The sequence below is a fragment of the Symphodus melops genome (genome assembly GCF_947650265.1).
Source record: "Symphodus melops genome assembly, chromosome: 12".
NCBI lineage: Eukaryota > Metazoa > Chordata > Actinopteri > Labriformes > Labridae > Symphodus > Symphodus melops.
Window position 1 is genome coordinate 12,596,932 of NC_136702.1, and position 25,767 is coordinate 12,622,698.

At 41.2% G+C, this 25,767-nt stretch overlaps 4 protein-coding genes across 7 annotated transcripts; 2 read left to right on the plus strand and 2 right to left on the minus strand.

Moving 5' to 3' along the window:
* Positions 1-452: 452 nt before the first annotated feature.
* LOC306832640 (uncharacterized protein) lies at positions 453-1,983 on the plus strand (the record flags this gene model as incomplete). The annotated part of the gene is made up of 2 exons (XM_079357480.1): positions 453-586; positions 884-1,983. The coding sequence occupies exon 2, from the start codon at positions 946-948 to the stop codon at positions 1,981-1,983; it is 1,038 nt and encodes a 345-aa protein (XP_079213606.1). The 5' UTR covers positions 453-586; positions 884-945.
* A 23-nt stretch (positions 1,984-2,006) lies between these two features.
* prmt2 (protein arginine methyltransferase 2) lies at positions 2,007-7,139 on the minus strand. 3 transcript variants are annotated; one of them, XM_079357478.1, is made up of 9 exons: positions 6,860-7,139; positions 6,532-6,753; positions 5,939-6,100; positions 5,498-5,662; positions 5,191-5,366; positions 3,646-3,775; positions 3,415-3,551; positions 3,010-3,184; positions 2,007-2,833 (listed from the first exon to the last, which is right to left on the minus strand). In XM_079357478.1, exons 1-9 carry the CDS (start codon positions 6,944-6,946, stop codon positions 2,801-2,803), a joined length of 1,287 nt encoding a protein of 428 aa, XP_079213604.1. In that variant the 5' UTR covers positions 6,947-7,139; the 3' UTR covers positions 2,007-2,800. The 3 variants fall into 3 exon arrangements, with proteins under 3 accessions (XP_079213604.1, XP_079213603.1, XP_079213605.1); XM_079357477.1 differs by having other exon boundaries at positions 6,532-7,139; XM_079357479.1 differs by lacking the exon at positions 3,415-3,551 and having other exon boundaries at positions 6,532-7,139.
* A 221-nt stretch (positions 7,140-7,360) lies between these two features.
* On the minus strand, positions 7,361-10,615 carry ercc1 (excision repair cross-complementation group 1; the record flags this gene model as incomplete). Its single annotated transcript, XM_079357296.1, has 9 exons — positions 7,361-7,642; positions 7,737-7,805; positions 7,945-8,016; positions 8,145-8,244; positions 8,939-9,015; positions 9,088-9,187; positions 9,426-9,529; positions 9,789-10,184; positions 10,352-10,615. 9 exons carry the CDS (start codon positions 10,613-10,615, stop codon positions 7,580-7,582), a joined length of 1,245 nt encoding a protein of 414 aa, XP_079213422.1. The 3' UTR covers positions 7,361-7,579.
* Positions 10,616-10,845: 230 nt separating this feature from the next.
* sona (SON DNA and RNA binding protein a) lies at positions 10,846-20,264 on the plus strand. Of its 2 annotated transcripts, none has more exons than XM_079357295.1 (10): positions 10,846-10,946; positions 12,562-12,651; positions 13,014-13,221; positions 13,370-13,443; positions 13,544-15,514; positions 15,665-16,076; positions 16,284-16,801; positions 17,024-17,511; positions 17,648-17,740; positions 18,256-20,264. In XM_079357295.1, exons 2-9 carry the CDS (start codon positions 12,624-12,626, stop codon positions 17,720-17,722), a joined length of 3,774 nt encoding a protein of 1,257 aa, XP_079213421.1. In that variant the 5' UTR covers positions 10,846-10,946; positions 12,562-12,623; the 3' UTR covers positions 17,723-17,740; positions 18,256-20,264. The 2 variants fall into 2 exon arrangements, with proteins under 2 accessions (XP_079213421.1, XP_079213420.1); XM_079357294.1 differs by having other exon boundaries at positions 10,873-11,050.
* Positions 20,265-25,767: the final 5,503 nt, after the last annotated feature.

The window sequence follows — 25,767 nt, forward strand, 5'->3', positions numbered from 1 at the left end:
TCCAGTCAAATTAGACAAACCACTTCGTCCGAAACGAAACTTAAAATCTCAAAACACACGCAGACAATGATCAGTCTCCTCGCCTTCATAAGTACTGTTTCTTTAACCAGAAACGAAAGTTATCTGCGTTACTGTGAACCAAGTTGTTTTCGAGAATGTCCTTCGGATAGCCTGTTGCACAAATTGACTGTAAATAAGTAATCACAAAAAAAACAAACAGAAAAGATTTTATTGTAATGAATAAAATGCATGTTGCACCCAGCAGAAGAGGAACACGTAGAAAATATATCAGTCAGATGCATCCTATATTGAACATGCAGTTTCCAGTAATCCTCTGGAGTTTAACGGCCACTGACATGATGTAAATATTATATTACAGTTATTCCGCCACTCGCTAGATGCTGCTGCAGCTCTGCACTGACAGAGAGAGCAGCCTCCTCCTGCAGGAACAACACAGGCTGCAGCTGCAGATCAAACGCGAGTCTGCAGACTTGTCCCTCCGTTTGTTGTTATCTGGCTGTAAAACATGTTTTACAAGATGACGGGTTTTAAATAGTGCGAGCCTTTCTTAGAAAGAATGAACACGGTATGTGAAGTCTTTGTTTCTAATCTGTTGTAAATCGCATCCTCGTAGGGCGAACTCAGGCCTACGATTCAGCTGTTTGCTCGGCTAGTTTGTTAGGTTCATAAGATGTCGTGTTGTGATTTTTCTGTCATGTCATTAGTCCTGTGCTTTTTACGATCGTAAACTGATCACCGTTTGAAGTCAGTAATGAGTAAAAAAAAAAAAAGATAATCCATGGGCCTTTGTTTCAGTGATGTAGCTGATGATATCTAGCTATGCTACTATGCATTTTCTCTCAGCTACAATTGTCACTTTCAGATGATCCGATGCCTCCAAGTATGAAAACCCCACCCCCCTCCCTCGGGTAGCAGTTAGCCACCATGTTGGATAAATCCAGTGATGAAGGACAACAGACTGTGCGGTGCTCGGACTGTGGATGCAGTTTCAGCCAGCCACAGCCCGACTCTGATAGTGATTCAAAGGTGGGCCCTCCTGCACAGCAGAACATGCACAGATCAGACAGCCCTTCAAAGTGTCAATCCTGTAAGGAAGGAAGCAGCCTGCCCAATGGTCGACGCCCACACCGGCGCATGCGCCTGGATCCTCACAGCTGCAGCGTCTGCTCCAAAACGTTCATATCGTCTGCCCATCTGACCCTTCACCTTTCCTCTCACAATAAAGAGAGGAAGTTTAGATGTAGCACCTGCGGGAAGTACTTCCATCAGTCATCCCACCTGATGGCACACAAGTTAATCCACAGCGGGGACAGGCCGTTTAAATGCCCAGAGTGTGGCAAGACCTTTGGCCGTGCGTCACACCTGAAGACCCACCGTCGGCTACACACTGGCGAGAAGCCCTTCAAATGCACCTACTGTGACAAGTCGTTCACACAGAAGGCCGGGCTCCTTGCACATGTGCGCCTGCACACAGGAGAGCGGCCATACAAGTGCGAGCAGTGTGGTGAGGGTTTTCGGCATTTGTCCGCACTGCTAACTCACAAGGCACAAGAGTCGTCTGGGAAGGCCAAATCAGCACCAGCACCAGCACCAGCATCAGCGATCACTCAGCCCCAGCAGACACAAAGTAGCTCAGAGGATCTGAAGTGTGGCGTCTGTTGCCGCACCTTCGTACGATCATCATACATAAGGCTGCACATTCGCCTCAACAAAGGACAAAGGCCTTATCACTGCAAAGTGTGCAACAAAACCTTTGTCAAGCTGGATACATTTGTGAATCACTGTGACAAACACTTGAGGCAGAAAAGGGATAAAAACAAAGTGAAAGAGAAAGTTGTTAAACCTCCTCTCTTTGTCCCGCTCTCCAGGCCTTCTTCTCCAGAGTCCTTATCCCCTCCACCTCTGTCCTCAGAGGTGAACACGCGCTCCAGAGCAAAAGCAAAGATAAAAACAGAGCCTTGAGCAAGAGGAGGGACAGAGGAAAGTCACGTTCTCTCACATTTAATGTCTTTTAAAAATAATAGTTCAGCTGTAGTTCAGAGGTAACACAGAAGGAAATCTTGTTTACAAATTATAACAGAAAGGGACAAAAAGCTCATTTGTAGATAAATTATTCTGAAAAGGTTGTAGTTTTATTCTCATAATTGCATCAAATTATTATTTATCTTTGAACACACTTAAATTGTGTATTTAATGTACATTGAACTTCACGAGGTGATTAGGTGAAACATGTCGCGTGGTTATAGGTCTCTGAATATTATGAAAAGTTTTGTCATTTTTTAAATTCAAGTCTTTTGACATTTAAAGCATGTGTACAAACAATGTAAATACAATTCATTTTGTCAAAAAAAAAAAGCGTAATTAGTAAAATGAAGATAAAAGTGTGGGATATTTATTTTGTTGCACTTTGAGACAAATATTTGACAACAACAAGCTGCTGTTTTCTGTTGTGAGAACAATAATGCCATTTCTTCATTTTCTTGCCTCCTTGCCCAGTTAGCTTTTGTGTCAAAATTACAGCAATGCTCCCAAAATACTTTTTTGCAGGTAACTTCTGTGTTCATCTCCTTTTTTTAACAGTGCTTATGTCATGCTGAATCTGCTATGGTTGTAATGTAAGGCTTGACGCTGTAATGTCCTGCCAGATGGGCCTTACTAGACTGTCACTGAAACACAACGGTCACACTGTATTCAGCAGCACCTCGCAGTCGATACCTCACTGACCCAGACCGGAATAGAAAATACATTTCTGCATCTCCTCACGCAGATGAAGCGTCTGTCACCTCCACATTGGGAAACTCTTTGTACCGACCTATGGACAGAGAGAGAAAAAAGACCAGTAAACTGAGAGGTCAAGTCAGGACTATTTATAAAACTGTCACATTGCAAACGATGAAACATGTATCAAAGTGTGATCGGATGAGATCAATGCTTCACTGATTACAGTTAAAAAAATAAAAAAAAAAAGAGGGTAGAGGAGATGCTTGCCTTGCAGTTTTCTGTTTCCTCTGTGCTGCCGTTAATGTTCCAGTGCAGGGTAATGGTCATATGGCGTCTCCATACGGGGTTCCTTTGCAGCACAATGCTTCCTCTGATGGAGTCCCCTGCACACACGCTTACTGGGTTGTCTAGCATGAAGAGAGTCTGCTTCCAGTGTGTAGGCCTAAAGAGGAATTTTAAAAATCATTATGCAGTGAAGGTTTTGACTTTTTGAAACGTTGAAAGGCATTTGTTATAAGGTCTAAAGTTTTGATATGTCTGGCTCTCTCATTTTAATTACTGAATTATATGTGTAAGAATGTAAAAATTGCACTGCTGTCACTGAATAAACTATCCTTTATTTATGTTCTAACTGTCAACTAAGTTGTTTCTTTGGATTCTTCTAAGTTTTACTCGAAGTGAGGCCCCGTGTTCAGCTCCACTGTTGGACTTCCTGTCTCCAGACTCTCAAAATGAGCCGTAAACCAGGTGGCGAATCCGTGAAAAACACCGGGCTTCTCCACACGAAACTGAAACCGACCCTTTATTTCCTGAGAAATGAAAGGAGAGACTAACGTTACTTACAAATCCAAACCCAACCGAACTGAGCAATGTCTATTGTAAAAACGCACACGCCCACAGTACCTCCAGGTCTTTGATTTGCAGAGTGTACATATCCAGGCAGATGACGTCACAGTGAGTGGAGAGGCAGTCGGCCAGCTCAATGATGTGGCTGAACTTTGGCTTGGTAAAGAACTCCTGCTGTGCCAAGGGCCTGCAGAGACATGAAACGAAACTTGAAGCCATCTGTAAACGAGGATGCTGCTACAGACTTATGTAACTTGAGAAAGAACAGGAGAAATGGAGTTATGAACACATACTAATAAGGACAGAACGTTTAAACATAATTTAATTCATAGTCAGATGTAGCCTGTTTTAATATAAATGTTGGTCAGCAGTATTTATTATGAACCTGTGTTTGGTTAATTCCCTCATCTAGTTGAATCTCTAAATTGTCCTTTGAATGTCATCTCTGTGCATGTGCAGCTTTTCTTTCTCAACGCAATTTGTTTTTGCCTGTTTGACCGGTATGTCAGGATCCAACTTTCATATCTCTTTGTACACGTGCATCAGAATGTGGAGCCCTTTTTAATGTTAAACTCCAGTAATTTCACACTTGTGTGCTGATAAAGACAGTTAGAGGGTTTTAAGATATCTTGGAGACCTCATCCAGGTTTCTCTGCCACGTGCAGATTAGTCACTTTATTTGATGAGTAATTTGCTATTCTATGGTAAAATAATGATGGTATGGTAAAAATGAACAGAGAAATTGAAGGAGAGTCAAACTATGGGGTTATTACTAATTAACTATTTTGGGGCAACATATAACTATATTCCCTCCTGTATTTGCTGCTTAAGATACCAGTAGTTCAAACATTTTGGATGTTTTCTTAAAACACAGTTACAGCGGAGTAATGCAGAACAAACACATAAGGTAAGGTAACTTTATTTGTACCTGTAGGTAGATTTGGCTTGCAGCGAGAGCCGGCTTCCTTTAACGCGTAGCCAAGTGCACAGTGTTTTCATCGGAACTGTTTTTATTTTACTGAATCATCAGATGAAAGTCTGAAATGAACACTGCTCTCAGGAGTCATTTTGGGGCTAACATGGTTAGCATAGAAATGTGTTGCTCAATGTGACACATCGTCAAGTTTGAATTCCATTGAAAATGTTACATATTCACTTATGTGGTAACCATAATAGGAGCTTCTACTTTAACGGTCACACATCTTCCTCTCGATTAATGTAAACTAACACGAAAAAACAGCATCACAGGCGCTGGTGCACAGCCACAGGTTCAAATTCAACCTGTGGCTCGGCTCCTTTCTCGCATGTCGTTCCCTCCTGTCTCTCTGTCCTTGATTTCTGACTCTGCCCACTAAAGAGCCCAAAAATAAATATTCAAAAACATAAATACAGCATCACTCCTTGGCATCTCAAAAATCATCACACAAAACGTTTCAATGACTTCTTCTGAAATCAACATCTATAAAGATCTTTTGTTGTATTACTTCGATTACTAATGATATATAAAAAGTGATTTTGTGAACTGCAGAAAATCTACGTAAAAAGAAACAAGAGAGAGAGGATAAAATCTACTAAAAAGGTGACCAGCTTAACAACCCTTACTGAAGAGGAGTGAAGTCCAGGCCGTAGGGTCGCTCCCAGAAGGCCATTTTCTCATCATAATAGTTGTGGGCCTGACATGGCACCAGGCTGAGGGCAGCAGAAGAGGGCCACATGACGCCACCTTCCCTGAGCCAGCGGTCCCTGGCCAGCAGAACTGACTCAACCATGAACTCAAACTATACCGGAAGAAGGAGAAACAAACAAGACGACGTCTAATAAAGCTGAACATATATTTGAATAAAGCATTCAAGTAAGAATCTTTGCACATAACCTCAAATCATTATTTTCAATTTTGTGTCATAATTACCAGCAGGCAGTTTCCCATCCACTCAGACACCAAGACATCCACCTGCTCAGGTAGCTCGATCTCCTCTGCTCGTGCCTGGAGCACAGAGACCACCTCCTCACTGCCATTTTGCTTCACCAGTTGTCGGGTGTAATCCGCCATGGAGCTCGCTTCCACAGCATACACCTACAACAACACAAAAACACTTGTACAGGTACAGTGTGCTGAGTATATCATGTGGCTGCACTGACTCACCAGTAGATGGGAGTAGAAGTAAACAAAAGTTTTTAAACACCTTAAACTAAGGAGTAAAAAGAAGAGTTAGTGTGGATGTTGATGTAATAAGCTCTTAACTGTAACAAATATTCTAGGTAAAAAATATTGGTAATGCACTACCGCAGAAGAACCTACATAAAGAGCAGCATGTGAGAGTTAGACCTGGAGCCATTGTGTTCACATTACCAATGAGGGTTGTGCCAGCTGAGCGCAGAACAGGCTGATGATACCAGTCCCACAGCCGAGGTCCATCACCACCTTATTCTTCAGTGAGGCACTGTTGTTGAGAATAACCTGCCGGTACGCCTCAGTGCGGCTCTTGTCTGACAACATCTCCAAGTGAAGCCTCTGTATGTAAAAAACAAACAAACAAACAAACAGATCAGTTCACTTCAGATAAATCAGAAAAAAAGATTTCCAATATTTCCTGGTTGTGATTTAAAATGTACGCACATAACTTACAATGACTGACAATTATATCTGAAGCATGCCTCAAGATTTTATTTAATTCACTATCTCACACAGACTATGATCAAGATCATGTCAAATTATTACTTTACTAAAACAATCACAACAACGATACTTAAATACTTGGTTTCCATTTCTTTCTTCTTCTTTTTTAACCCGAATGAGTCTTTTAGTAACGGTGTTACATTTAGATGACAACTTTGAAAAGTTGTGATCATTATGACAAACTTATTGCACTACCTATTTCTCAAGTCCTACAATAAGCTATAAACTAAAACTGCAAGACTTCTGGGTGTCTTTAAGTGCCAAACCAGTGTCCCATAGCTGCCAAAGTATTCTTCGTCTTGCCATGGGTCCTCCGGACAGATGTCTTCCTCCTCCTCCTCCTCCTCCTCCTCCTCCTCCTCCTCGGCGGCAGCACTGCGCAAGTAGCTGGCAGGGACATAACCATTGATCTGGTGCAGCTCTGCCCACCACCACTCTGATGAAGGCTTGAGGTGTACGAGCAGTCTGTCCCCCTTTCTGAAACTAAGCTGGTGGGAAAAGGCAAAGTACGAAAAATAGTTAGATCTAGCTTTCTCGACTTGAACTTGTGACTTTATAAGTATGCAGTTACGAGACGCCGTGCGGGTCTCCAACCTGGTCGCTACCACCTCCAGTGAAATCAGACAGGGCAACATACTCCACAGGAGATGCGTCATCCTCGCCTTCTTTTTCAGTCTGCATGGCTTGCAGCGATTGCTTCGACAAGCCAGGTACACCGGCTTAACCAAAAGATGTATATGTACTTATACGTGTGTCATGAGCGGTAAAACATCTACTCCAAGTCCAGCAAGAGGACTTCCTGTTTTGACGTCAAGACGATGTCTTCAAGTGCTGTCGGAAATAATAAAGTGGTCCCAAAACGTTACTTTGAAGTATATTTCAGAGGAGTACCTGAAGGCAGCACAGAAGTGACGTTCCTTTGACATTTTCCTCATACACACAAAACACAGTAAAAAAAACAAAACAAAACATGCTGTACACAACAGGTGTTTTGAAGTAGTTTTTCCGTAGTAATTGATATACAGAAGCAGAACTCATCAAAATATGTATTCCAATGTAAACCAACAGAAACAAAAAAGACAAAACTACAGATGATATATTACAAAGGTTTATTTTCATAGAAAAATATATTCAACAATGAACAGACAGTATCACACAACCATTCTACAATAACAGAATTAATGTGTAGCACTAACAATAGACGAGTTCATATCTAACAAACAAGTCACACTTCCTGAGAGTAAACAAGTAGATGAAGAGTTTAGAATCGTTTTTGTTCATCATGAACAGTCATATCAGTCTTGATGGTGAGTTTCAGCTGTATTTTGTCTTCGACTTGAGGAAGGGCTTATGCAGCACGTCGTGGAGCCGCTTTGCCTGAAATAACAAAATTTCATCGTTGTCATTTAAGAAATTTTACCAGCTTTCATTCACTTTCGTCACGTTGGTCATGTACTGCATTTGTACTCACTTTTTGTGGTCCAAGGCCCGGACAGAGAACCAAGTCTTCTTTAGATGCATTGATGATTCCTTCCACAGACTGTATAAAGAAAGGCATTTATAATCTCAGATCACTCCCTCTGAGTCTATTACTACTTTAAATAGTATAACACATGTGATGTGGAGAGTACGATCAAATCAGCCTGTGGAAATGTCTCTGCATCCACACAGATACTCACTGAGAAAGTTGATAACAAGGTTATGGCATCAGTCTTGTTTATTGACTTCACAGTGGTCAGGCAATCTGTAACCTTTAAGCAAAACACTTCAATAAGGATGATACATTTTGACAAATCCTATTATGAAAACAAAATATCACATTAGAAATATCACTGAACCTCTAAATAATGAAAAAAAAGAAGAAGAAGAATTTACACACCTTTGACAGATAGTCTTTCTCAACTTGCTCCTTCAGTACGTCTGCAGGCTTCTTTTCATATGACTTGTATGTTTCCAGGTAACGGCCTGCCTCCTCTGGACTGTTAAACAAACAAAAACAATGAATTTCCAAAAGAAGTTAATTTAAATTAATATTGTATGGTTCCAGTAACTATATGATTCAGTGTTCCCAGATCAACACAAAAGATTAAATGAGCGTTTTATGCATTATAGTGTTTTAAATGAGATGCTTAAAAGTATGAAATGACATACACTAGTAAAAAATGCAATAAAATAAAAAAACAAAACAAGTTTTGAGTTAAATAAATACATCACCACCTGTACCCACTACCCCTCTACTCGATATACATAAATATCTTCACCTTTAATATCTTAATCTAATACTTTAAAAATACACTTAAAAGGGATACTTCACCCATTTGCATTAAGCTTTGTATCATTAGAAACCTGGCAGTATTTTTGAATTGTTGTGCATCCAACCCTCATCTTCCCCCTGAGATAGGAAAGCTCCTTAATTCTTTTCTGAAAAGGAGCCTACCATGAAGATCAGTGAAATGATAATGTCAAAAGTTATATTTGAGTTAATGTGCAATAAGTTAACATTAACAAAACTAAATGATTCTGACTTCAAGTCGGTAAGTCAGTAAATTCCAACGGGTGAAGTATCCCTTTTAATCAATCCATGTCTCAAACAGCCAGGATGGTGAGCATTTAAAAGCTACTCTGCTCTGTTTCCGTGTCCACTCACAAACGGTTCAGTTCTGGAGTTCTCACCTCCAGGCCAAGATGAGCGTGCAGTCAGCCATGATGCAAATACGAGCCAGCTCCTTTAACGCATGATGAGGATCTTTCTGAGAAGAGAAACAAAGTCAGAGAGAAACCTAACAATTATCTGTAAAGCTTTAACCCTTACACTTACTTACCACATCTACTTGTACTAGTAACACTCGTAGAGTAAAATTCTGTCCGAGCTGTTTGAGACGGTCATGAACGTAGTTTGGATTCAGATTGTGATACCTCAGACTACAACCCAACAAACAGAGAACACAACAGACACAATTTAATACATTAGAAATAGAGTGCATATAGTCATGTTTGCACACCAAATATATACACAAACATTTCACTTATAGAGAAAAAGTATAGATTAGAACAACATTTTGTTGGGACAACTGCAGGACAGTCCTCCACATATCCATGCAATCACTTGTTCTTCATTCAGCATGCATCACACACACTAGACTTTAGGCGCAAACTTCACCTGAGGAAAAGAGCGCAAGTTGTCAAGCCTAAAACGTAGTCTGGTACTACATCTCCAAACTCCCATGGAACACTCCTCACAAACTTCAGAATAGGATTTCCCCTCTGAAGGGAAAAATAAACATTTCAGATATCATGTGTAAGAGCAAGCAATCTCACACGTGTAAAAACACTGACCCTGTAACAAACTTGTGAGGAAATAATCCAACCCTGTAAAGCTTCAGTGGGCCAAAATATATATTGCAAAGCAATTTTATGATGTGTTATGTCACTCTGAATAGGCACAAGAAGGTATAGAGATGGTTTTATGGATTAAATGGGGTTCCTTCAAAAACAATATCCTCTGACACCTAAAGGATCATACCTGTCGAGGGCTGACAATAATGCTGCTACCTGATCCAATTTGCTTTGGACCACTGTTAAGACTTGGATCTGACCCTTGTAGATTCCCTTCGCTTTGGTGTGTACCAGCCATAATTGTCTCTTTAACTGCTTCAGACCCGCCTTCTGTCGTTCTAGAAAAGTCATGAGCAGGGTCACATCCTCCTGAATCCTCTGCTTGATTCAGATTGGTGACATGAGCACTATCAGTGGGCACGTTTGAAGAGCCCCGTCTCTGAGGAGGGGCAGAGAGGTTACGTTTACTTTGGACGACATAGTCTGCATATGACAGAGGCTGCTCCACAGGCTCAGAAGAAGTCGTTGCTGAAGCTGAAGCGTTTTGTCCTCCTTTTAATGAAGACTGAAACTGCGGCTTTGGCTGAAATACACATACAATCACATGGAAATCCTGTTAGACCGAGAGTCGAAAATTATGAAATAAATAATGCAAAACACCCATGTCTTGAAGTAAGCAGGTTATTTTTAAACTTGATTTGCAATTACAGTATGCTGGAAAGTTAGTGTAAATTCTAGCTAAAAACCGACCGGTGTCCTTTCTTTGGTGAACGCTGAGTCGTCCAAGTTGATGTTAAATCTTTTCTTCATGTCTTTGTAATGATAAAGAGTTCTCAAGTTAACACATGGCACAGACTGGTGATAGTTTTGTAAAGGCGCAGTGTTTATTTGTAAGGTACAACAACACTTCCGGTCCTGAATCCTTCTTCTACCTTTTCTTTCCGTTTTTATGGCGGGCGCTCCTCTAATCGTTGAGTGGCATATCGCCTCCTGTCGTATCGGAGTGTTCCGCATGTATAGATATTAAATGTGATTTAATGAAACTCCTGCTGTCTCTGAGTCAGAGTTCAGACAATGTGAGATTAGTCAGTAGGCTATATGGGGAATTTGAAAGCGGTATGTAATTAAAGTAGAACAAATAGGCATTATTTATGGCGGAATAAATATTCCCTTGATGTATGTGTTTTTCCAAAGAAGAAATGATTGGCCATTATCTAGTCTTTGGATCGTTACCATTGAGTACAGAGTTGTCTAGGAGACGCTGACGCCGCCATTCAAACAGCGAAGCATGGCATGCCGGGAGACCTTTCCTCAATCATGGCGGATCGGGTAGCAGCAGGCTAACGTGAGCGGTTAGCACATTGATCGACTCTTTGATTAAATACATCGCAAAATTGCTTCAATCTGCTGTTTTCGATACATAACTGAAAGCCGCTGGAGAGAAACTGGGTAATTACATGTTTAAGTACGGACTGCAGTGTTTAGCTAACGGTCCTATTGTTGTCGTAGTATCTAGCATACTTAGCAAACCTTGATAGTTAAAGCGCTGCGAGCATGCTAACTGAGCTAGCTCTGCTGTGCAGGCTTCAGACGGGCTGCTGGTTTGTTTGCCGCTCAGGCCTCAGCTTAAAATAAGCATGTTTGAGTTTTAACACACTTGTTCAAGTCAGAGTAGTGCAAAACAATCAGCTGTAAATTTTAAGTAAACATGTAATTCCTTCAGTCGTACTTTAAAGTTGAACTATTACAGGCTGCATTGATGTGTTATTGAAGGTTTGATGAGATCCAAGGAGGCCCGGCTGTGATCATCATTATCTAACATGTCAATGGATGCTGTGCTACGGCTGCAAACTTTACTTTTTTTTTTTTTTTTTTTTACTGTTTTACTGTTCTCACTGAACATTAAGTTTACATTAAGACAGGTTTTGTTAATCAGGTCACTGTGTTTAACGTTTTAAGAGATCTTGAACTAAAGATTTATAAAAGCTACTTCAATAAAAGACATACCATGTTGACAACCGCACCGAGTAGAGCTCATTTTAGCATCAGCTAACTAACGCGCCAATGTGTTCACTGGTAAATGAATGAATCCCCTGACCTTGTTCATTTAAGAAAAAAACATTTTCGATTACAAAAGCTGAATGTAACTCAAGTTTATTAATCCGAAAAAGGTTAAAAAAAAAAAAAAAGTTACTTGATGTATGTAAACTGTGAGGTTGCTGTTGCATGTGTTTTAACCTCATAAAGGTGTACTGTAGCTTGGTTCATGTTGACTGTGTTGAGGTGAAATGATGTCCGTGGAGGTGCAGGGTTTAGTTTACATTTATTTCTAAATGATCGTATATTAAGGTGAAAACATCAACATTTAGACCAGACAGAGTAAACCAGAGGTTACCAAACCTTTTTTTTTCTTCTGTGGGCCCCAAACCAATAACATCAACATGTAATCATAGATATACACTTAAACTCTCAGTCCAGCGCTCTCTGAAATTCGAAAAGTACAGAATAGTAACTATGAAGCTGCTAATAAACGCCTTTTAAGAAGTTACAAAAGTCATTGCTTTGAACTGATTTTTAAAATACACTGGAAAAAAATCTCCCTGCAACCTTTTATATGTCCTGCAATGACTTCAATAAAGAAATCCCTGCACATCTCTTTGTATGCAGGATGTGACGTATCTAAATGCTGTCTTAACTTGGTTGGCTTCACTCTGTCAGGAGCTTATGATCTGAACTGAATCACAACACACATTACGGTTTATCTTCGATTACCAATATGACTGCCAAGCTTGCCAAAAGACAAATACTCACCTGTACCCCTCCCGACTCCTGGCATGACCATATAACTACAGCATGCTATCCTTTGAGGCTGTCCTGCAAATATATCTTACCATGTCTATATAATCTTTACTCTTACCTGTTGTTGCCTCAGTTAAGGTACTTTTGTTTTTCTTTGCCAGTGTTGAGTGCGGGAGCAGCACACCGGTGACTGTAAGAGGTCCGTTACAAAATCAGGGGCATAATGGAGTGTGCAGTGCACATTCCCTCAGGTGAGTGATGGAAATTACACAAGGGATCTGTATTCTTCCCATATGATCATTTTCTGACATGTCTTTTACTTCTGTTTCCTACAGTTAACATTTTTAACAAGAATGTTAAGACCTATAGAAAACGTGTTTATGGTTGTGCAGAATTGACTACATGTTTGGATGACTCTTCCATTGAATGCCATTAAAGAAAAAATCCTCTTCTCTTTTTTTTGATAAACACTAAAGCATTTAATAGACTGCTGCCTTTTCATAATGTAAATAAATTTAAGTGTACTGCTAATCAAATAGCCTATATACTTTTACTTTCTACTTTATGGTTATATATTACTTTTGCAGTCTAAAAAGATGTTTGTCCTTTGTAGGTGAGGAAGAAGCTCCTGAGAAAGATGACGTAAATTTGAAGGAAGGAAATGAGCCACCTCATAAGAAAAACAAAAAGCACAAAAAACACAAGAGCAAAAAGAAGAAGAGGAAGAAGAAAGGAGAGAAGGAAAGTAGTTCAGAATCCGGTGCTGAGTCAGATGTAGAGCCACCACCACCACTGAGACCTGTCAGGACCACCAGAGCCAGGTCAGAGGAACTAAGATTTAAATTCATGTGGATTTAATTTAATACAAAAATGCAATTTTGCTTACTTACTCAACAAAAGTAAAGAATAAACCTCAATGTCATGTGAGTAGGTTTAAGGTTGAAAATGTCTGTTTTCTTGTATTTGTAGTGCCAGATTGGCAGCCGCAGGAGCTGGAGATAATACTGGACTGAAGGAGGAGGGTAAAAAGGATGTAATTACAGGTATGTCGCCCCCAAATACACACATTTTTCAAAATGTCATGACAAAGGCCTCTGTGGTTGTTTGCTGTATTGAATTAAATAACATCATTCTTTGTTTTAGATCGTGGTGATGTAGAGGTAGATGCAAAATCCAAGAAACACAAAAGACACGCTGCCAAGAAAAAGAAGAAGAAGAAGAAGAAGGATGAAAAACAGGAAAAGAAATCTCAATCTCCCACTCAATCTGAAAGCAGCTCAGCTTCAGGTTCTGACTCGGAAGGTGAAGGCGTCAAAGGGGCCAGTGACGGGAAACACTCTTCCGCTGCAGTATCTGACCTCCAAGACCCTATGTCCAAACTGCTTCCAAAAAGCAAACGAGGGGAGGAGAAGGGGGTTCCTGTCCTCATGCAGAAATCTGAATTGCTTGAAGCGAAAGAGGAGATTCTAGAAATGGATGCATCCCCCGCCAGAGGGAAGGGTGCTCACACCAGTCAATTAGAAAAGGATATGAAGTTGCCCCCTGCAGGCCAAGATGAAATAAAACTTGCAACAGATCAGTTTAAGACAGATGGTTGCCATGCTGACGGTGCTTTCAGCCATACACAGGAACTCCCTGATATAATCCCTAAACAAGAAGGTGCTACCCCAAGAGATGATCAGGCTAATGAAATTCAGAGGGAAAAGGTCAAGGAATGTGATCCTCCAAGGTCACAATCTTCATCCCCATCAAGAGTTCTAGACTTTAAGAGGTCCAACTCTTGTCAAAGTCGTTCACCAACACCAAGCCGGCTGCAGTCTGCGACTCAAACAGCAGCGGGTATTGAAGAACGGTCAAGAACCCATTCCCGGTCAACCTCAAAGGGAAAGCTTTCTACAAGTCCTCTGAAGAATCGACAGCAGTCCCGCTCACTCTCCCGTTCCCAATCCCCTAAAACTAGGAGGAAGTCTCTCTCCTTGTCGCCGAAGTCCCCCAAGAGAGCAACCTGCCGATCACGCTCCACGTCTCGTTCCCTCACCCCCAAGAAGAAGGTGTCAAAGCCTCTAAAGAAGTCCAAGTCTCCAAAGTATCGTAGAAGCTCGTTGTCTGTTTCCCCAAAGCGACGCAGAAGTTCCCCATCTCCTAAAAGAAAACCGTCACGATCTCCTAAACGTGGTGGACGCAGGTCTCCCTCTCTATCTCGCTCTCCAAGGAGAAATCGAAGGTCAGAGTCGCGTTCCCGTGGAGGAACAAGGCGCTCCAGGTCCCGCTCACTTAGACGAGGCGGTGCTGTAGGAAGGCGTTCACGGTCACGCTCTGACACCAGAACTCGTCGTTCCCACTCAAGAACAAGACGGCCTGCTCGACGTTCCAGGTCACCAGCAAGGCGTTCAGGAGGCAGGCGCTCTAGAAGTCGGTCCTTGTCTCGGCGAAAGAGGTCACCTCCCCCCAGATCCAAACGCTCAGGCTCCAGGTCATTCCGCAGGAGCAGACGGACTCGATCGCGTTCTGTTGTAGTCCTTAAGCGAAACCGTCGCTCAAGGTCTAGAAGTCCTCGCAAGCGGACCAAATCCAGAACCCCTCCTTCAAGACGACGGTCTAAATCACGTTCGCCAGTTAGAAGGCGATCTCGATCTCCTGCCAGGAGAAAGCGTTCTCCACCGAGGTCTGCCAAGCGCTCCAAATCCCGCTCATTGTCTCGAAGGCGTAAGTCAAAGTCCCGTTCACCGCTACCGAGCAAGAGGAGGTCCAAATCTCCGAGGAAGAGCAGAAGATCAAAGTCTAAATCGGTTTCTGCAGGCGTGAACAGATCTAAATCCAGGTCAGACTCAAGTGATAGACATTCTGACAGCTCCTCTCCAGCCAGATCCGCATCTTCCTCACCTGTTAAAGAGAATAAGCTCCCCACTCCGATGGTAGACCAAACAGTTGGCGGGCTCCCCACTCCGATGGTAGACCAAACAGTTGGCGGGCTCCCCACTCCGATGGTAGACCAAACAGTTGGCGGGCTCCCCACTCCGATGGTAGACCAAACAGTTGGCGGGCTCCCCACTCCGATGGTAGACCAAACAGTTGGCGGGAAGGCAGCTGGAGAAAGTGTGGGATTTTCAACAGGTCAGACCATTGACATTCAACAGTTTTCTATCTACTCCAAAAATGTTTAAATCTATTTAACCGTGAAGCTGTTTAATAAAAACATTTTATAAATAAGTAATAAGTGGAACATTAAAACTTTAATTGCCCTTTGTCATTTAATACATGCAGGTTCGTGGAAACCCGTCTCCTCAGCAGAAATCTCCACCCCCCCGGCTAAGAGCACTTTGGAAACGTTGCAGCTTCAGATGCTCTCTCCCAACAATGAGAAGACATTAAAAGAGTGTCCCAGCTCCATCCAATCCAATGAACAGAAGGTTTCCAGGTCAAGGTCCGCTTCCAGAGAGCCTGAGACTGAGACTGGCCCAAATAAGTCCAATGGTTCGGAGGGCTCAGATGAAGAAGAGGACTCAACCTCTCCAGTTAAAACGGCTCCGACTCGCCCGAGAAGCTCCTCAGGTTCAGCGTCTCCAAGAGAGCAGAAGAAGCAGCTGTCACCAATGGTACAGAGGAAACTTTCACGCTCCACTTCATCACCTCGGCGATCAACATCCAAGTCTAAATCCAGGATTAAGCATTCTAGGTTTGTGTTTGTATGTGTAACCAATCCTACCGAAAGACTTTTCTGATGCTCCCAAAACAGCACTTAGTGAAGTTATTCAATGTTACGATAAAATGCTGACTCAAGAGGCATATTATCATTCATTCCTCAAACTTCTCAGTATTTAGTATTTACTAGAGTTGTGCTTATTAATGAGTCTTTATCTTTACCATCTTAATTTTTCCTCAGGTCCAAGTCTCCAGTTAGAAAAAGAGAATCCATATCTCCCTCCGAGAGGAAGAAGCGACGGTCTGTATCCCGAAGTTCAGCACGGCGTAGAAGGTCTCGCTCTGCCGCACGGCGAAAGCGTTCGATCTCCAAGTCTCGTGCCAGAGCCCGCCGGTCCAAGTCGCCAGCCCGCAAGAGGCGCTCAAGAACTCGCTCACCCAACGCCCGTGGAAGGAGGAGGTCCAAGTCCACAGACAGAAGCAAGCGATCAAAGAGCCGCTCTGCAGGCCGAAGGAAAAGGTCTCGGTCAGGAGACAGAGGCAGGCGGTCACGGTCGCGTTCTACTGATCACAGACGCAGGTCTAGGTCGAGGGGTCGAGGGAGACGGCCAGTATTTCGCAGTCGTTCGTTTGATAGACGGGATAGGTGGAAAAGGGAGCCCAGCCACTCTCCGGTGCTCATCCTCCGCAAACAGCGTCGCTCAGGGTCCCGGACAAGGCGCAGCCCCAGCAAGACTCCTCCACGGCTCACTGAACTGGGTAAAACATTCAAACTAGTTTTAATCTCCAAACACTTAAAACAGTGATGTTACATTTATGCTAAGTGGATGAATGATCTGTTTTTAAATTGTATTTTATCTTGTTCTATGCAGCTAGTATGCTTGATTTTGCCTCTCACTTCTGCTGTATCCATCCTATAAATTTAGTAGGAATCCCTTCTCTGACTGTCTTTCTCCTCTTCCATCTTTTTGTTTTCTTTAGACAAGGATCAGCTGCTGGAGATAGCCAAGGCTAACGCTGCTGCCATGTGTGCTAAGGCAGGGGTGCCCATTCCTGAGAGTCTTCGTCCGAAAGCCATCCTCCAGCTCCCTTTACCCACTCCATCTCCCGCCCCCCTCTCCTTACCCCTGCCCTTACCTCTCCCAATGGGCATGGGGATGCCCAACATGCCGAATATGCCCAACATGGGTCCAATGGGTCTACCCAATATTCCAGGAATGCCCAGTATGTCCAACATCACCATGAGTGCCGCTATGGCGAGCATGACAGCAGCTACAATGACGGCTGCTTTGACCAACATGGGCGCCCTGGCTGCCATGCCTCCTCTAGCCCCACTTCCTACCATCACCAACAAGCCTCCCCCAAGTCTTGCCCCCCCAGCACCAACCCTCAACCTGGACCACATCGAGGAAGCAAAGAGGAAGGTTACTCACCAAGCTAACATACACACCATCAAGGAGCTGACTGAGGTATGTGTACTGTTGTTTTCCTCGAGCCATTGTTTAATTAAGTGACACTACAAAGTGAGTGATGGGTATTTTATTGTTGCTTATGTACATAACTGTGCCAACTTAGTGCCTATGCTTTTTTTTCTCTGTTTTGTAGAAGTGCAAGATGATTGCAAATAGCAAGGAGGAGATGGCTATTGCTAAACCCCACGTCTCAGATGATGAAAGCTAAGCCCTTACAGCTCTCATGGTAATTACAGATTTTCCAATCCTTCTCTATCTGTTTTATTAGTTTCAGCTTTTTTGCATCGCAGGCTTTGTTTTCATTCCATCATCCATTTGGCCTGGCACTCCTTCTGTTACACTGTTTTTTGATGATCAATTTTTCTCCCCCACATCCTTCATCATTTATGTTCAAGATTAATGAAGCCAGTGACTTGTTAGAATACAATCAGCCATTCACTGTTAGAAAGGTTTTTGTTTTTTTCTATTCTAGTTTTCTCATTTTCATCAGTTTAATGACCCACACCAACTCAAATCTTTGTGACCCTGAAGTTCTCTGGTCCCACATTACAATGATTGCAAGCTGTGTATGTTATTAAAACTCCACTCCACATTAAATATATTTGATAAGTTAAAGCTTGCAGACATTAACGGACATGAGCCAAACCGGCTTTTTGACTTAGCGTTAGTTACTGCAAATATATAAATCATTTTTTCCCAAAGGATTACTCGAATAACTTTCTCTTTTCTGATGCTATATAGGAGGACCTTCCCTTCCCGGAGTTCCCATGGCAGCCAGAGGAGACGACTGAGCCGCATAAATCGCCAAAAAAAGTTCACCCAAGTTGTCACATTTTAAAAAAATGTAGGAGCACCCATACCAGCCACTGCCCCTCCGAGCTCCCCAGTGTGTTTCTGTTTGTGAGAAAGAAACAGCCACCCATGAAACCACTGACGAACTGGACACGCGTGTACAGTTGTCTGACTGTACGTCATGAATAGTGAGCGAGAGTGTGTGCGAATGTTGAATGAGTCTGTATGAGTAGTGACTTTCACCTAAAACTCCTCAATGTTGCTGCTCATTTAAGCAGACACTGGTGTTAATGACTTAAGAGGAAACAAACCAAACTAACATGTTTTTTTTTTTTTTTTGTAAAAGATTAGTTTCTCTAAGTTTGTTTAACTTCAATCCCCTCTCTTAAAGGACTGTTTGAAGTGGAGGATGACTCCCTGTTCTGCTGTATCCCCTCAGTTCGATCTAATTCCCTGGTTTTATAAACGAATAATGCAACGTTTTGCTAGATCCTCACATGTAATTTGTTTTCTCGATCCCGGAGCTGCAGTTCAAGAGTGACCATGGGGTAAATCCTAGAACAGGATGAGGGACTAGGAGGAAGAGGCACTGAATTTATTGGCTGTGGGGGAAAAAAAGAAAAGAAAAGATAATCGCTTTTATTCACAAATCATTCGTTAAGTACAGCCCTGGGTGTGATTTTTTTTGTTTTTTTCCTTCTCCCCCTCTTTTTTAATACAAGATCATCAATCTATAAACTGGTGATCGATTTGATTGATTGGATTACCTTTTCAAATGGGAAACATGTTTGCTGTTGACTGAAATGGAAATCTCACTGGCCTCGGTTTTTACAATCCTTGTCTTCTCATGCAATTTTTAAAAAAGCAAATCCACATATTGTGTAAAAAAGAAAAAAAAATACCCGCGTATAATACACACTTGCTCCTTATTGTCATGATGGCATTTTACAACAAATCTGTGCAAACATGTTAAAAGCTGGCCTCTATGTCTAAAAGAAAGTGTTTTTCCCCCGTCTCGGAGGGTCCTTGATATTTACAGTTTGCCAACAGAACAGATCCTGCCAGATTCACATTAACTAGCAGATGGACTGGACCTTGAACAACAGACCAAAAGGAATGATTTTCCTGCTAAGATTAAGGAGAAATAAACAGAGGTCACAATTACTTCAATGGCATATGTGACTGAACCCTTTAAAAACAAACATTTTTAATTAGTCTTGGCCTTTGCCTTTCTTCTTCAGCTCTTTTTCATGATTAAATATAAAGTTGTTTTTCTTTGGAGGCCACCATGCACCTTCAGATGGTGACTAATGAGTTCATGTAAGAAGTTTCACATTTTCCTGGAGTGTGCCATTGATATTTTTTGTGTATTAGACAATCAGGGTCTGTGTCTCGAAGCTTTTTTTTTTTTTTTTTTTTTTTTTATTAATGTGTTGAATAAACAGCTACACCCTTATATCTGAACATGTTGCAGCAGAATATTTGAGAGACAACTAGAGAATTGTTCTGGATAACTAAACGTGTAAGTTGGTCAAACATCGTCAAACCCAACAGGTCCTTCTCGATTTAAACACCACACTGAGGTAGCTCCGGGGTTTCTTAGCACTGACAGGTCTAAGTCAGATACTTTCCTACTATAGGAAAGATGGAGGAGATTGGAGCTTTTGGAGAAACTAGCAGTGATCAGTTATTTTTTTCTGTATCAACCCCTCTGTGTTGGCCCGTCACACCCAGGGCTGTAAAACCGTGGGAGAAATCTGTGAAGGTTTTACTAAAGTGTAACCATACTGACCTGGTTCCATATCGGTAAGTCTTGAACTGTTAATTGATGCCCTTAGTCTTTAGCTATTTTAATGACAGGAAAGTTAAGACATTTTAGGATCTGTTGTTTTGGTAATTTGAGTATGACATCGCTTGCTTTGTACATAAATGTGTTGATTATTAAACCTCGATCTGTATGTTTTTGTGTCCTGTGCTATGTTCACTGTCGCTCGTTATGTTCCTCAAAGTTGTTTAGAAAATAAAAGGGTCACAGTTTCATCCAGGCTGGTGAATGAAACTGATGTCCTCAACATAATCTGACTTCAGTACTGTCCTTTCAATCCATCTTCAGCATTCACCTGACATGCATTGAATTAATGATGTGACATGCTCTGTCAATAATTGCAAAATGAAGAGTTACAGCAAATTACTCCTGGCATGAGAAATGCTCTGATTTTCAATGGAAACAGTATCCTGACTGTAACAAATGCATACAAAAAGCTGCATCTCACTTTCCAGTGATTTTGATAAACAATGATGGGGCTCATTTAAAAGAACATTTGTTTCATTTGACATATCTACTACTTAAAATAAGACTATTTGAATCAGTAATAATGATTTACAGGCTCACAGAATAAATGTCGGATGAAGTGACAATGGCCCTGTTGTGTTTCTCCAAGTGAAAATGTTCACAGAGATTCAGCCCCACAACAAAAACAACACTAATGCAATTTTAAACTATATATATATAATGGATTCATGCCATTATGTCCTTATTGTGCTTTGGGATAACAAAAATGACCTTTCAGCAAATATTTAAGACCTAAAGAACTGTAGTTATGAAACCATCCTACAAGTGGTGCACTTTCTCCTTGAATCTTTATTGCTTTCATTGTGGAAGTTAGTGTAAAAATCTCTGAGTACAAAAATGCCCTATAAACACTGAAACACAAAGCTTGAGTAGGCTGTGTAGTTCCTGGTAATATAAGTGAAGTAAAGGTACTTTGACACACTTCTTTTACTTTGATAAAGTCTTATGTAATTCAGAAACGTATTCATTGATGAAGGTCTCTGGACTTGAGAGTGTTCCACTGATCTGTTTCATTGTGGTCTGTCTCACAAAATATTTGATCTCCCACTCTTTTAGGGTGTATTTTTTATGGTTGATGACAGATTACAATTTACTCTGCTGTTTCAAATTAAATTTAAGCAGGCATTTTGCAAATGTTGGTCTTTAAGATTTGACATTTGGAGACCATGTCAGTACTCACTGTTGACATGGAGACCAAGAGCAATTCCTTACTACACACCTTTTCTTCTTTCAGTATTATCTAAGATGAATAGATTCTGCAAAAAAAAAGAATGTGTACAAGTAGGACCAGATTTTTGTACCTGAGTACAAGGTGTATCATTAATCTGAGGGCATTTCAGAGGGCACGGGCTCCAAGCAGGGAAACATTGAGTGTGAAAAGACGCAGTCTGCTGTAATCAAATACCACAATCTACAGGCAGTTATTTAAAGACAATTGAGCTATTAATGAATCCCTATAAACGTACATGCAAGCACAGCCAATAATCCCCTACTTAGATGTTTACATCACCAACTCTGTCCTTGCTTCCCTGCAAGATCGAAACAAATATTATTAAATGTTATCATACTGTAGGAAATACGTTTTCAACCAAAAACAAACCCTGGCATAGAAAAGTGGTTATATTAACTGTGAGTTGTGCCTTCTTTTCTCTTGTGTAGGCTTGACTGTACAATACGCTAAACTTGGAGCAGCTTGGCCTGCTTGCCTGCTTAGACCTTTTAGAGATACTCACTGCATGCAAATTCTTGGTTTCCTTATCCTTATCTTTCTCTTTGATCCAACACACACACACACACACACAACTTACATAACTAACTTTACTGACATCCACATCTTATCTATTTTGTTGAATTTACAGTAAACTTGGCGCCTCTCTCTTTATTTTCCATGGGCTGGTCATGCCATCAACCAAGTGGATATATTGGGAACAGGATGTGAGGGATGAGAAAAAGTCTGCTCATCATAAGAAGTCAGACGACTCCTGCCCTGACAAAAAAGTACATTTCTGTGCCCTTTTCCTGACTCCTCTTTCCTGCATAATACATTTTGTCCGGTCGTGGACCAAAAATAAATAACAGCAACACATGTCTTAATAAGGAATACGGAGCCACTGTTTTAATTCCCCTTTTACTTTCCAATTTCGCTTTCTTAATTACAATGTGGGGATAAGGTTTAGTAATCTGCATTAAGTGCAATCACTAAAAGAGAGTGAATCTTTTAGATATTCTGGAGCAATTACAGTCATTTAATTTGTGGGCTGTAATTACATTAATCAGTAATTACGGTTACGGGCCTTGCTGTCAGTGTCTGCATGCGGGCTTGTTTATACATAGCAGTCAAATTTACATGTATTCGTATGTGGGCTGCATACTGAGCAGCTAGTGAGTCATTGGATTTTGCAGATCAATGGCTTTAGTCGATGGATGGCTGAGTGCTTTGCAATGACCACCCAGTCCAAGCACTCTGTCAGGCTGCCAGGAAAAGAGGTCACATACTCAAAATTTCTTCTATCTCCTCCTCGTAATCCATTTCAAGAATACAGTTTTCTCTCACTGCATCTTTGCATACTCCTCACACACACACACGCTCACATGCACAGGATAAGCCGATGGATTCAGGCCGTGGAGGAGTTCTGGATCAGGGTGGAACTTGTTTCAGTACAATGCGAGACAGACTAACGAAGACAACAGAGACAGGAAAGAGAAAAGGAGAAAAGAGGATTTGAGAGAAAAGAGAGCTGATGAGTAAAAAAGAAAAAAGAGAGAAACGGAGGGAAAACTGACAAAAAGGAAAATATGATGCTGAATTTTGTGGAGGAGGATTTGGAGCACTGCTTACAGGAGCAAGGGAGCAGTGTCTGGGATTGTGAAAGTGCATGTACTGGTCAGAGGAGTACAATAAAGGTTGTGACTTTGACTGTGCTTGTCACTTTCTTGTACTGTCAAAACTGTGTGCGCACGATTTAGTTCAAGTGTGTGTCCTTGACAGGGCAGAATCCTGCCAAATGAAAATATTATAAAAGCAGAAGAGTGCTGCAAAAAAAAACAAAAAAAAAAACAGTGTGGGAACATGTACGTCTGCATGACTAACGGCACACATGTTGCATGTGGTCATACATAATTCACAACAGCACGGAGAGGGGGCGACTATAGATTAATTTACGGATGAGTGAAGTTAAGTCACTTGAAACATTTATGCAATCTGGAAAGCAAAAATGCAATTTTAAAACTAGCTTTTCATAGTGAATATGTATTAGTTTTCATACAGTATATGCCAAAAATAGTACAAGAAGGTACCCACATCTACAGTTATATATAAAGTAAATGGATCATTAAGGCTACAGGTTAGGTCTTGTGTGAATCAAGGATGAGAAATGGCAACCCAATACCATAGGGTATTATATATCATACATTAATGTAATGTAACATTAACATAACACAATGTAACATAGCAAACTAAGGTTTAACATTCCATTAACATAACACAACCTAAATTCACATGACATAACACAACATAACACAATGCTCACAGTGCTTCGTGACCCACAATAATAATGATCTCATGAAAAAAGCATGTCTGTGATTAATGATTTACTGAAGAATATAAAACGCTCCTCAAAAGTAAAGTACAGGATAAACTAAATTACTCCCTGTGATTTGGTTTCAGCTTCACATCTTATCCTATGCCTATCCTTGAGTTTCTTTTTACCGCTGTCTTACTTTATCCTGGGCCACTTTGTCCAATTAACTTCCATTAGTATCATCCTCATTCATGTAATTAGCCCTACCATGACAACTTATGAATTAAGGACAGATGTTATCATATTAGCAGTAAAATGTGTTTAGAAAGCCATGTTTACTTTACATTAAAATAACCATATTTGGCACTAGTTATTTAACAACTATATCACCCAAGAAAGGACAGTGATATAGTCTATTGCTTTATCAGTGTTTTGTCCGAGTCCTAGTGTGGATCATTGAGAAGTTCAAAACAAGATGCCTGGACAGGAGTGACTCGATTAGGAAAGATTAACCATCTGACCAAATATAACCCTTGACTTTTATAACATAGAGGTTTGTATCTACATATAAAAGAGGAGACAGGGAAAGATACAAGTAATAAAATTGTTCCTTGGTATAGCAGGTTTTGTAATTTGCATGCCCTTAAATGTTTGCGTCTGTGTTGCCTAATTTCATATCTGAGTACAATTGAGTAATGTGCTTCAAGTCCTCTTTGCAGGTTTTGGTCACAGCACTTTATTCAAGAGGAGATGCTGTTCTCTGTCGCACAGCTGACCTATGAAGTCAGCCACAGAGATGGATGACTCCTGACTGCAGCCTGTGTTGGTGTGAAGGAGGAGAACATCCAGGTACTATACTGGAGTTTGTGTGTGTGTGTGTGTGTGTGTGTGTGTGTGTGTGTGTGTGTGTGTGTGTGTGTGTGTGTGTGTGTGTGTGTGTGTGTGTGTGTGTGTGTGTGTGTGTGTGTCTGCCTGACTGCAGAGGCTGTATGTGATTCAAATCCATAGGGAGGAAGTACTGTATGTCTTTGTCAGTAGTGTGTGAGGATATTTATTCATTCACATCCATTTTTTGTGTATGCACAGTATGTGTCCATTTTGTCCCTCTGTTCCCAGTTTGTGTGTTTGTGATTGTGTGAGAGACAGCCGCAGGAATGTATATGTTGGTTCCAGTCCATTGCTTGAGATTGAGAGCAGAGGTAGTGCTGTGTAGTTGTATGTGTGTGTGTGTGTGTGTGTGTGTGTGTGTGTGTGTGTGTGTGTGTGTGTTACTTGTCACAAGAATGAAGGGAGAATACATGATGATGTCCACAAAGATCAAGGTTAATAGGTGTGTGTGTGTGTGTACCTGTCTGCCTGTATGTAGGCTGCAGGGAAGGAAAGTTCTTCTTGTGTCAGGAATGATTAGCATGGCACATCTTAAAACATCAAAAGTAAGACTGTGCTTAAGGCCGATAACTTAATAATTTGTGCTTAACCAGGTGGGTGCAACAAACCATTTTATTCTTTTAATTTTCTAAAACTTCCACAAAATGTTACAATTATATTAGATTTATTGTACTGTGTATAGGTATCTTATATCACCAAGGATGTAACCTGAACATCATCATTTTCATTTGAGACAGTTGTATCTGTGTATCTTTGTGTGTTTGTGTATATCATATATATGTGTATTGTAGAGTTTCAGTCCAGTGCTCACACCCGGCAGTTGAGATGTTCGTATTGTAGAGTCATGGACGTTCCACTTCATCGCCTATGTTAGGGTCAAGACTGAGAATATCAGAGTGTGCCTTTCTCACAAAATGATGTAAGTTTGTGATACTACAGTGGAAAGGGGAGCAGCTGTGTGTGTGTGTGTGTGTGTGTGTGTGTGTGTGTGTGTGTGTGTGTATGTAAGAATGAGTGTGTGTATCTTTCTGAGGGTGCTTGCTTTTTGCACTGATGTAAGATCTAGTTCATCGCTCCTGCTGACGTGTACAACAAAAGCATTAAGGCAGAGTAAAGTTGCTGTTTGTATGCATGTTTGTGTGTGTGTGTGTGTGTGTGTGTGTGTGTGTGAGTGTGTGTGTGTGTGTGTGTGTGTGTGTG

Excerpts from the sequence above, each read along its gene's own strand:
- prmt2 (XM_079357477.1), bottom strand. The coding sequence starts at position 6,921 with ATGACGCATCTCCTGTGGAGTATGTTGCCCTGTCTGATTTCACTGGAG. Across the intron at positions 3,776-5,190 it reads CTGGACTTCACTCCTCTTCA|GCCCTTGGCACAGCAGGAGT; the intron begins GTAAGGGTTGTT and ends ATGTCTCTGCAG. Across the intron at positions 3,185-3,414 it reads AACACGGGGCCTCACTTCGA|GCCTACACACTGGAAGCAGA; the intron begins GTAAAACTTAGA and ends ATTCCTCTTTAG.
- sona (XM_079357295.1), top strand. The coding sequence starts at position 12,624 with ATGGAGTGTGCAGTGCACATTCCCTCAG. Across the intron at positions 13,222-13,369 it reads GTCAGGACCACCAGAGCCAG|TGCCAGATTGGCAGCCGCAG; the intron begins GTCAGAGGAACT and ends TTGTATTTGTAG. Across the intron at positions 15,515-15,664 it reads AAGTGTGGGATTTTCAACAG|GTTCGTGGAAACCCGTCTCC; the intron begins GTCAGACCATTG and ends TAATACATGCAG.